Here is a 12,298-nt window from a genome sequence, read left to right on the forward strand (position 1 = left end):
CACCGGAAGGTTGTGAGCGAGAAGAGCTGTGCTGTGCTTAGGCATGGGCACGGTTGCTCAGTGTCTCATAGCCTGAAGAGAGCACCGTGGAGCAGTTTGGTGGATAAAGTGGGGGCAATCAAACCCTTTTGTACCATCTAGCTGATGCTATAGAAATCTTTTCCTGACACAGCAGAACCTGAGGGCAGTGTAACACTGGAACCACTTTGGAGCTGAATGTCTGGGTAATACTGTATTTCAGGTACAGGTTTGATATTATTCTTACCTGCTTTACTTTTAGCACATTGTCAGCTTGAGGTCAAACCTTAATGGCTTATTTGCTTGGCATATCAGTAAATGAGGTAGTTTTATGCCACAGATTTGTGAACATGGAATAAATAAGATATTATTAAGCATAAGACTCAGATTTCAAGGGCTTGAGAAACTTTGCATATTGCTAAGCTGACAAAGTGTTGTTCTAAAGTGATAAAAGCAGGTGTTTCTTTCTACATTCCAAGTCTGCTCCCATGTGAGAGGCTAGATAAGTGGTTCAAATTGCATCTAAGAAGAAAATTTGCCAGACCTTAATTGCTTTTCATCAGAGTTCCAAATAAGAAGGAGAAAAAAAAAAAAAAAAAAAAAAAAAAAAAAAAAAAAAAAAAAAAAGGCCTTGGAACTACATTGTAGTCTGTTTAATTCTCCTTATTTAAAACCCTGGGGTAGAATTCTTAACATCACAATGAACTGCTCTCTTTCAGTGGTAAAGCAGAACAAATTTATAAGCAATGACTTGTGCTCCTTCTATATTTGACATTTAAGTAAGAGCAGTTTTTTGTTCAAGAGTATAAGTAGTTTCTACAAGGTCTGCAGCTGTGTTGTTTCGGTAGGATATAGTTTTATCATTAATCAGTGCTTTTCTCTGATGGCTTCTGCTAAGGTTATGGCCATTCATTCCATCTTTCTTGATAAGAGTGATCTTATTAAGCTTGTTTATTCTATCTTGGAGTTAGACCATAGAATGAATCATCAAACCTTGCTCTCGTGCTCTGGCCACTACTGCTTGACTCTGTGCTGGGAAATCAAGTGCATCCAACAGCTCCCAGTCAATCCTGCTTTAGTCAGGTCTCTCACCACGAAGGGTCCATTGGTTTGTCTCTGCTAGGAGACTTTGTCAGTAAATCAACAGGAGAAGGAATTAAGACCACAACCATTTACGCTCTACACAATATGCAATGAAATGTCGGTGTCATAACCCCTCAGTTCTACTGTGTTCAATTGTTATTTCATTGGTAAGGAGGCATTTTGCTGAGAGATCTTTCTGTCCTTTGTTTAAACAGACTATAATGAAACCAGAATTCCTGTACAAGACCAAACCAGGGACTCCTCTGTTTTGATATCTGCCCATGCTGTCTGTATTTTCGAGAATGACACAAGACTAAAAAAAACATTTTAAAAATGTTGCCATTTTTCTCATCTCTTGGTAGTTACTTTATAGGTGAAGCTATATGGAATTTGATATTCTTTGTGTCTTTTATTTAGATAAATCCTATTGGTTTGCCCTTCTCTATATATATTATCTTTAAACAGTTGTTAAACTCCCTCTTAAGAATGTTTAATTCTTAGTCTGCCCTCATTTGAAAGTATTTTCACAAGAAATAGCTGGAATCGTCTGTATTTTGAATATTTTCATATTTCTGTATCTTTCTTGATACAGTAAAATATTAGTAAAAAGTTCAGATTTTGAGTGCATAGAATAGGATCAGTGATTTTTAGACCATTACTATAAATTTTCTGTTACTTTCAGTTCACTTCTTTGTTCAGGCTCATATTTCCACTTTGACCTCTTCATAAAGCAATGCTTTCACCAAGTGTCACTACAAGCAGGTGCTGCTTCCCTTTCTATTTGATTATAGTTAGCTTAAAATACAGTGGTGTGCATGTGAGATTATTTATTCCAAGACATATTGCTGAGGTGCATTCATCAATTGTGAATCTCATCTGCTCCTTTGCTGCATATTCATTTAGTTTAATTTGACACCTCTGGCAATTGAAACTAATTACGGTTTGGGCAAACTTTGGTCTCTCCTTGAGTAGGTTCATCTGTTTTGAAAGATCTTAACTTGTAAAAGGAATCCCATGTTGAATGTAGGTCAGCAATGACATACTGTAGAAGAACCGCCAGAGAACTATAAAGAGGCATATAGCCTTTGAAGCACAAGAAGGAAGTAATCTTTGGTTAGTAATCTTTCTTTTCTCAGAAATGTGCTCTTTTCAGTACTGGGCATAACATATTCAAAAAGCAAGAGAGTCCAAAGGCAAACAGGAGTAATCAGTTGCTTTGAATATATGACAAGCGTGTGTGTGTGTTTGTGTGTGTGTATGCGTGAAGAATGCAAAGCTGTGTTGGAGTGTGTTAGTAACTTAGAGATAAGTAAAAGGATTTTACAGAGGGAAGGAAATAATCTGTTCTTTGTGTCCATTGTGGAGACAGAAGGTGTCTCTATGACCTGTGACTGCACTATACATATTGGACAAAAAAAAAAAAAAAAAAAAAAAAAAAAAAAAAAAAAAAAAAAAAAAATCTGAAGTGAGGATAGTAATCAGTGTGTTTTCTACATATCAAAGAATACTTGAACATGCTCAGATCTTCCACTGGAGAACAGAATTTGGTCCTTTGAAAATCCTTCTCTGTTTGTGAATGCATTTAGGGCATTAGACAGCAATCTAAGTAATGTTTATAGATTGCTCTGGCGAAAGTACAGGAACCTCATCTCATTTCTAGGAAATGCTCTCTGTCACAGGTCCAGAGAAAAGAGCAAGGAAGGCCTGGAAGAGAGATGTCTAATTTGGTACTTCAGGGAAGGCACACACAGACCTATGAATAAGCTGCTATATGTTGTTAGAGGGATGTCACAGGCAAAAGAAGGAGCTCATGCAGGATGATAGTTCTGGGTCATCATAATCCAGCGGTATCACCATTTAAAGTGATGTGCCTTGTCACAGGGCAGAGAATACAGAAAAGAAGAAAGAGTATCTCAGCTATAGCTGGTAGGATTCCCTATATTCTCATTTTGAATATGCCCAAAGCAATACTTCTGGAAATCTCTTTTTTTGTGTCAAATGAGACAGGGAACAGACATCTGGTCACTGAACCAGTTTAAATTTGGCTGAAATTTGAAAATTTCTGTGAAGCTTTTAGTTCAGACTGATCATGATTTTCCATTAAAAATCCACTTTATAAAAGAATTCTGAATGAGTTCCTACTCCAGTGCCATCGGGGAGGAAATAGGAATGCAGTGTATTTGGAAACAGTCTCTAGTAGTTCAAGTGCTGCAAAAATCGTCTGTGACTGAGTTGTATTTCAGGCCTATATTCCCTTTGGGCTGCTTGCCCATAGTGGTACCAGGGTAATAGCACTACATTGGTGCAAAAGCCCACCATATATGCCTAGAAGCAAAACAAAATCCTGGGGGTAAATTGACTGAATTTTGTATGTTGATGTTCTGGGAATGCAGAGTAAGTTTTACTGCAAATTCCACGTAGCTGTGGTTGCATGCTATACCTTTAGGAAATAAGAGTCTTGAGGGAGGACAGAGTCAATTTAATAATTATTTTGTTTGTTGTTTCAGCTAAATTGCTCTGTTTTATGTATTTATTAGTACTTATCTCACAGTCATCAGATGCTTAACACGATCTAAGGAAGTCTGGTGTAGACAAGTGGAGTGCAGGCTTTAGCACAGGCTACACCTTGATCTGTCACTGAGGGATGATTCAATCCATCACTTCTCATTTAAAATAATAAACTGGACCTTGGTCAAAAATATCACTGGTATAAACAAATGGCACTGTTGATGGATCACTGTTGCCAATAACCAATGACAAATACCCTGCTATTTTTCCTTAGTTTAGCAAAGTCCTCTCTTTTGAATAAAGCTAGCAACTATCAGGGTAAAAGGACATCTGTCAGTACCTGATAGATACTTTGATGAAATATGTCCCTAAAGTGCCGAACCCTGTCCTTTTCTATAAGAACTGTGCCTCTTAGAGGGTTGATTAATTTTAGGGCAGATTCTAAGATGCCTCCTTCTAGCACACTCATGATTGTTCAGATCTGGAATCAGTACCTGAGTCATCTGAGCTTGCAACTCAGCATTTTAAGGAAATTTCATTTTAGAACCTGTTTGTCTGAAAGCGTTATTAGCAAAAGTAAAAGAGGAGCTGCTGAAGAAGCAGAGTAGACATTGGTGTCATGGAGGAAGAGCTGACTGCCTGATGCAGTAACCTGATGCCTTCCCCTGGGTCAGGTCACCTTCCCTGGGAATATCAAACCCCTACAATTACAGTTGCTGGGCTGGTTTTATACTGTACTAAGATTGAGAGGTATGGTGTGTCATGCTTTGTCAACCAGCCTGAAAATTACTATGCACCATTAAAAAAAGGTTCCTCAATGCTAATTTTTCATTACCTCAGACTCATTTTCTCCTCAGGGATGGGAAGACCATTTGCATGCATATTGATTAAATGGAATATATTTATTATTTTAGATTCATTCACTCTGAATTATTATATTTTAATCTAAACTGTGCAGGGTCCTGGGGGGAAGCCAACAAACACAATATATGTTTAGATCATTAAAAATAACTTAAGTGTGCTGGAAAAGAAGTGTCCAAATGCTTGCAGGATGTTCCATATTTACTCGTGGTAATGATAAATAATTGTTGGCTTTGTCAGTTTATAAGTCAAAAAGCAGGTTTTAAATAAATGAGCCTTCAGTCTGGGCTCTGTAAAAATAAACTGAATACCCTTTGCCTAACATTTAGTCCTTGTTTCTACAACCTCAAGCTTCTCACATGTTGGACCCCTAAAAGTTCCCTTAAGATAGGTAAATATTGTATCCAGACTAGTGGTGGAGAACTGAAGTGTAGGGCAGGCTGAAAGTACCTATAAAGAAAGGGCTTATAGACAATCTCAAAGTCTTATTCTCAGAAGATTGCTAAATATCATTGATGTTTAAATCACTCTAGGTGATTTCTTTATTGATAAACTGTCTCTGACTGTATTTACCATGTCTTCTGGAGGCACACATGGTTTATTATCCTTGATGCAGAAAGTAAAGATGTACAAAGTGACATTTTTATAGTAAAGCAAAATTTCACGTAGAATTTTGCTAAGACACCATCCTGTTTTGATATTTTGGGAACATCAGAGGGGTTCAGCTGAAAAGATTAAAGGTCTGTTGGTCATTAATAATTTCCTAATTTTTTTTTATGTGCTTAGGGATCACATAATCTGCTGCTGGAATACACCCACATATGAGCTGAAAAGCAGTGGCTGTCAGCACAGAGCACTATAACTTGACAATTTAGAGGGGAACGTAAAAGAGCTCTCTTTCCCATGCTAAATAGTCTTGTGGCTAAAATCTAGCTATGTGCTGAAGTTCTGTGGCAACTTAAAGAAGGGCCACATCGAAAGGAAAACTTAAAGTTATATCATTAAGGAAAGAGAGGTAAAAACGAAATTACCACCTTCTTGCTTGGTTCAATATGTATGTTTTCCTGATCCTCAGCATAATGAAGCCCTCAGTATGGCTATCAGAAAAATCAATATATAAAATATGGCTGCTAAACTCTCCATTAGTCTCTGTTCTCGCATGTGCACGAACCCCTTTTGTTCCTTCCTTCTGATGTCAGCAAAAGGTAAGGTTTGAACTACATAAAACCAAATAGAAATATAGGTATTATGCAGTAGGATTATCCTAGAACTTTTACATAAATTGGCTGATAGGACAGCTCTGCAGTACTGTTTTCTGCATGGTAAAAGGGTGGTTAAGCCTTGGCCAGCAAGACCAAGAATTACAGTTATTTGTAGGTGGGTATAAGATAAGGGGCTTGTAGACCAAGGTCAAGGCTACATCTTGATTCTCTCAAAGGCTAAACTTCAGGACCTGATCATAAAATTAATTCACAAGAATTGCCTGTCCTAAATACATCCCTTAGGTCATTCCCTGAATGCCTCCACTAGTTTAGTTAATTATGGGGAAAGACAGTGACAAAGATTTGGTAAACTCTTCAGATTGTTCAGTAAATGCAATTAGTGTTGTGCAATACACGAGGCCTTATCATATGTGAGACCTGTTAGGCTGCAAGAACAAAATAAACAAATGGTCTATTTCCCAGGGGTCTTGCAGATGGCCAGCTGTGATGTTCCCCCATTAAAAAATCATTGGAGGAAAAAATTATAAAGCATTGGTTTATCAGTAAGCAAGAGTACTACCCAGAATTCTGTTTATCTCAGGAGTGGTTTCGTCACTTTTAATTCACTCAAATCCTCGAAAACACTTTTTTTTTTTTTTTTTAAACTTTTTTTTTTTTTTTTTTTTTTTTTTTCCCCTCCCAGGTAATTTAGTGCGTTAGATGTTTCACAAAGTATCAAGTGAAACTTGATACATATGTATGAGTCTCCCGGAAAGCCTTTGAAGGAAGGACACTAATGTTCTTGTTCTTGAAATAATATCCTCATATTGTCCCAAGGTATTAGTGATATTGCCATTTCTCTGTCCTGGGAATGGAGTTTTGTGGGCATTGCTCATCTCCAGCCATTTGTTAGCATCCTTTAGGTCAGCACTGTAGCTTACATTCACCACCTTGAAATGCTCTAGTCATCGTGGCAGGTTCCTGTGGCAGAATCCTGGCAGCAGTCACTCGCTCAGGTTAGGATGGGGGCTGCCGTGGGGCTGGCACATGGGAAGGGGGGCACTGGAGCAGCTGTTGCCGTGGAACTTTGCCCGTCCCTCTGGTCAGTGAGAATGCTTGAGCTGGTTGGTTATGTTGGGCAATTCTTGGACGTGTATGTGAAACAACGACTGAGTCAAATCTTTTCAAGTGCTCTCACTGTTGGAACATGGATGGAAGTGGTTATTTGCTAGGTAATATATTTGTTTAAATTGGTCTCAGTTACCATATTGAGATCAAGTGTTTTGTCCCGTTGAAACAAGGGCTGTTAAGGCCCTTGTATGCCACTCACCATGGATACAGCTTACAAACAGGAAACAATAATAATTAGTGCTTCTTGGATCTGATTTTTTTCTTTTTGATAATATTGTGGTACTAATATAGCAGGATTTAATAATTACAGTCAATTACAGGTCTTAATTAAATGCTAGTACTTATTACTGTGATAGTAAAATGGAAACAGCTGCCTGATGATTTAAGAGTGGTTTATAGGCTCCTGTAAAAACGTAAAACTTTCCTTATTTGTTGCTGAAGTTAAAATTGGGAAAGATCATAAGACATGCACAGCAGACATTTTATTTTTGAGGATCTTGCTTTTATTGTAGATTTGCATTTAATAGTGTTTGCTAAGTTTGCAGTTAATAGTGTTACAGATTTGTTGCAGTTAATAAGGGTTGCAAAGTTTAATGTTAAATGCAGGGATGTTTTGTGTCATTTGTAGATTGCACATTCAAAATCAAAGTTATTGGAAGCATAAAGAAATTAAAGTAGATCACTAGGAATTTGAGCGTCTGAATAATCCATAGTAGATACCGTCAGTTTAATTGCATGTGCATATTAAAACCCCTCATTTGAAAAAAAAGTTTCTTAATATTCAGTTTATAATGTCAACATCTGTTGAAGTATAGAATAGTTTTATGATAATTAGCAATGGGAAAACCAGAGAACTCTTGAAGTTTGATTAGATAAACAACCATATTTCTGGTACTTTCCTATCCTACATAAACCTCTTGTTTTCCTGAAAAATTTCTGGTCCTTCAGGCTTTCAGGGAAGCTATACATGTATTGTAATTCTCTATTTGATTCCCACTAGACTCCAAGAGATCAGAGAAAAATTAGAAGAAAATTACTCATTAATTTTTACATTTCATCACAGAAGAGTAGTTCAAAATGCTTTTTTTTTCCTCTTCTTCCCTCATTATAGTGGTAGCTAAGGAGTTGGAAGACTTCTTTATGTTTGACTTACTATTTTGTTTGGTTTGGTTTGTTTGTTTGTTTGTTTGTTTTGTGTGTGTGTGCAAATTGCATGAATCTTCAGAGTCTTCTTATTCTAATCCCCGATGTTAGTAAGCTATTGCAAGTTTAGTGATGAATGATGCCTTGGAGACCTGTGCTATAATTATGCTCTGAAATTTTTTTCTCAGATCATCTGGCCCTTTGTGGTAGTCTAGGAGCTTGATCCCCAGCATCAGACATCACCAGCTCAGCTGTAACAAAATAAGTTGTAATGAAACAAGAAGTTTCTTACTGCCTGACATGGAAAGTCTGTTCTTAGCAGTGTTTATGTGATGATGTCAAGCAGGTTCGGAACTGGAACACAGCTGAACTTGGCAGTTTCCTTAAGATACTGTAATCAATCCCTCTGCGATATTTTCTCAATGCTAGGATTCTGCCCAACATCTGGCTGGGAAGTTGTCCTCGGCAGCTGGAACACGTGACCATCAAGCTGAAGCATGAGCTGGGTGTTACAGCTGTGATGAACTTCCAGACTGAATCTGACATTATTCAAAATTCCTGGGGCTGCAACCGCTACCCAGAACCCATGAGCCCCGAAATCCTCATGAAACTGTATAAGGAAGAAGGTCTTGCCTATGTCTGGATGCCAACTGCAGACATGAGCACTGAAGGTAATGCTTGTGTCACTCTTGCAGTAAATTATATAGCAACAAACACTTTGAGTTACTAATCTGTCACTTTCGTGGCAGTTGGTGGGGGAGGAGTTCTGTGTACATTTTCCATGAAAATATAGCTGGCATGTGAGGTATAGTTTCTTTGTGTGCTGTCTTTAACTAATTCATATATTCTCGTCGGCAGAGAGGCCATCTGAAGTACTTTGTGTCTGGCAGTATTATGTGTATTTGAGTTTAAAGCCATCTGACATCAATAACTGTTTGACTGTTTTTGTTTTCAGCTTCATTTCAGCCCATATAATGAAAATATGCTGTGTAGGTAGAAGACTGCAAGTTTGCAGAGCAGAGCACCTTGCCACCTTTGCTGATTAAAAATGGAGAGACAGTGCTGTGTGTCTGCTGTGCCCTTCCCAGCAAACTTTTTCTTTAACTGTACTATTCCAGTCTGATGAAACTCCATAGCGACATTTATATAATAGTTTGCAATTAATTGAAAATACTCATAGCACCTGAGCTGTAACATCAATTACTGGTACTTTTAAGTCCTTGGTTGGAATGCTCAGATCAAAGTCGTGTTTCCAAGCAGAAGGTTAAAAAGGGAGTGTGCTTTCCAGGGAGCAGCCTGCCAGCAGAAGAGGGTGCTTTTAACACAGTGAAATACCACTGCCCCAAACAGATGTCATGTCAGCAAACAGGACGTCAGGGAAGACAGGAGACCGTAAAACAGGGATTTGAAATGGCTTAATGTCAGTGCTCATATGTGCCATGAGGAAAAATTGGGCTCTGCTGTTTGCAGCTCTGGTTCCCAGGATAGCCAGAAGAAAAGTGTCAGAAAATATGGTATATTTATGCCTTTGGCAGTGAGAAAGGCTATTCTCTGTTAACTGTATGCTTAGTACACAATGAAATCATAACAGCTTTAAGTTGTACAGTAAAATGTTCTTCTGCTCTCCCTCCCTCACTTACTGAATTGATGGTCTTCATTACCCATGTCTTGGAAATCAAGAAGGTATGTAGGTACCTTCACAAATTTATTTAAAAAAAAAAAAAAAAAAAAAAGCAAACAAACAAACAAAAAAACAAAAACAAAACAAAACAAAAAAAACCCACACAACCATTTTTGGCTTGCTAACTTTAACACTATGTAAGTTGCGCTGTTCTCTATAATGTGTTGCCTTGTCTCAGTTCCTTTGAAAGTGAGTATGCCACACACGTCTGATGTTATCAGAATGTATATTTAGAGAAGACTTGGGGCATTTTACAGTGATTCCACGTTACAAGAAAAGAATCAAGTTAGCCTAGGTCATTTGAGAAAAGAAAGAAAAAAGTGGAATATGTCAGGTTTGCCATTGTGTTTCACAGTTCATCAGGCTGTCCAGGCAGAATCTCAGCTGTGAGCTGACTTTGTCCAGTGCAAATGAACATGCCTTGTTTTTAACCTTAGGAAGAATACAGATGTTGCCCCAAGCTGTCTGCCTCCTGCACGGGCTGCTGCAGAATGGACACACTGTCTATGTGCATTGCAATGCTGGTGTTGGCAGGTCCACAGCCGCTGTCAGTGGCTGGTTGAAGTACGTGATGGGATGGAGCCTGCGGAAAGTGCAGTACTTTTTGGCTTCCCGGAGACCAGCTGTCTACATAGACGAGGAAGCTCTGAATCGTGCTGAAGACGATTTCTACCAGAAATTTGGGCATCTTCGTTCCTCATACCAAATACAAGAGTAGAAAAGCAAAAGAGGAAAAGGAAGGTGAAAAGGAATCCTTATATTTGAACCCTAAAGACTTGGAAATTTCTGTGATTCAGGCACCCACCTCACCTCTTCAGAATATAAAGTTCTAGTAAAAGTGATGAGAATTTTGTTTTAAAAGTGCCTTAGAGTGTTTTTTATTTGCTTTCCTTAAGCTGACATGATTCCTGCTTTCAAGCCTTTTGGTGCAAATATGAGACTTAGGAACTCTGCAAAGTGAAACAAGATTCTCTTTTAACTACTTGCCTGTAGGAACTGAGGTTTTAGGGTAGACAGTAAATAAGATGTGAGGTGAAATAGAGCAATATTTCAATGACAAGAGAAAAATACAAAGATTAACTGGAATAAGGTTCAGGTTAGGATGGAGCAGATCATCATCAAAGCCACCCAGTTATTTTAAGCAGATATTAGATTGTTGCAGTCTTTTGTAGTAATTTTGTAGACAAGTGGTATCAATGAGAAAGACCAGAAGGAAACTGGTTCTTCAACTCAGTGTTTAAAAACAAAAAGCTAATGTCTAATGCAGTGAACTAAGATTTTTCTCTTTGTCCATCTAGTTAATGTTAAATATTATGAGCTCCAGCTATATTTTTTTATGACATTGGGGTTATGCTGGGCTGTGGCATGAGGAGAGGACACAGCTCCAGCTGTGGCAGCCTTGCTTTGTTGTGGGGCAGGACCACTTTGTTACATTATCCTAGGCTGTGAGTTCTCTGAGTTGAAGCTGTGTTTTGCTCCTCTGGTCCATGCAGTGCTGTACAGGGGCTCCCTTAGGTGCCAAGTCAATCTGAGCAGTAATCATTGGGGTAAGAGAGGACCTATAGGAATTGTGTGATAAGCAGTGTGCATGACTGGCACCACAGCCTCTGAGCTATTGACCTAGATTAATATCTTCAATACAGCAAAAGTCTCTCCTTGTGCAAGCAGTTGGTTTGTGTTTGGTTTAGCTGATTGAAGCTGGGCTATCTCTTGAGCTGAATTAAGTGAATACATTCCTCTCCAGGAAGAAAGAGCAACTCTGCAGAGGGTGGTTTCTCAGGAGCTTAGTCTCAGTGTTAGCTTTGTGGATGTTTCAACTGCTGCTTGGTCCCTTAGCTAAACTGAGCAGTGGCACCAACAGCTTCCAGTCCCACTCAGATAAAATCAATTTGCTGTAGGTTTCAATCCTCAAGGGAGAGAAGAGGATGCATAAACATTAGGAAATACAATTTCTATAGGTTTATTGTTCAGTGAAATCTCATTTTTTCCAGCTAACTTGTTTGCCTTAAGATGCAGTCAGTGACAGAGTAGTTTAAGCAATAAATATCGATTTTCTGAATAATTAATGGAGAAACTATTAGATATGAACTGTTTATGGAGAATGTCCAAAATAATATATTTTATTTATCCTATACTTCTGTCATATTGAAAAGAAAACTATTTAAGTTATTCTATGTGTGGATTTGATCATGACTTCATTTCTTGAAATAACACTGCCTGTTTAGAAAATAGATGAGAAAAGTTCTCTGTTAAATAAAGACAAAGGGACTATTCCAGCAGCCTGTTTTGTCATGTGTCTTTGTCTCCCGATTTCACAAATGGCAAAAAGGGTCATAACCAATATTTCTACACAGAAGTAGAACCAGCCACTTTAATGGTAACAGCCCGTGTCTTGTCTGGTGTGCTGTGTCAGTTTGATAGGAAATCTCAAAAACAGCACAGAAAAGGTGTGTGGATCGCATGGCACCTCTGGTACCTTGAAAGACAAAAATAGGTGTTTGTTTTCCTAGGCCAGTGCAGAGAGCAGAGGAAGTGTGTGAGTGCTCCTGCTGGCTGTTGGGCTCACATGCAAATGTGCAGAGCTACAGCTGCCTGCCCAGGAGTTAGCTCATTTTGACCAAGTTTAAAGTAAAATTCATGAACTTTTTGCTGCCGTATTCTCCTCAAAATC

General features: G+C 38.4%; 1 protein-coding gene across 4 annotated transcripts in view; it reads left to right on the forward strand.

Moving 5' to 3' along the window:
- Window positions 1–11,896, forward strand: part of EPM2A (EPM2A glucan phosphatase, laforin) — a 36,366-nt gene extending 24,470 nt beyond the window's left edge. For 3 of the 4 annotated variants that reach the window (XM_040059489.2, XM_040059490.2, XM_058419931.1), the window contains exons 3-4: window positions 8,376–8,617; window positions 10,065–11,890. In XM_040059489.2, coding sequence (XP_039915423.1) covers window positions 8,376–8,617; window positions 10,065–10,345 — 523 coding nt within the window. In that variant the 3' untranslated portion in view covers window positions 10,346–11,890. Of the gene's footprint in view, window positions 1–8,375; window positions 8,618–10,064 lie in introns of all 4 variants that reach the window. The other variant, XM_040059488.2, reaches the window with a different exon arrangement.
- The last annotated feature ends 402 nt before the right edge of the window (window positions 11,897–12,298 follow it).

The sequence above is a fragment of the Hirundo rustica genome, chromosome 3 (assembly GCF_015227805.2).
Source record: "Hirundo rustica isolate bHirRus1 chromosome 3, bHirRus1.pri.v3, whole genome shotgun sequence".
NCBI classification, from domain to species: Eukaryota; Metazoa; Chordata; class Aves; order Passeriformes; family Hirundinidae; genus Hirundo; species Hirundo rustica.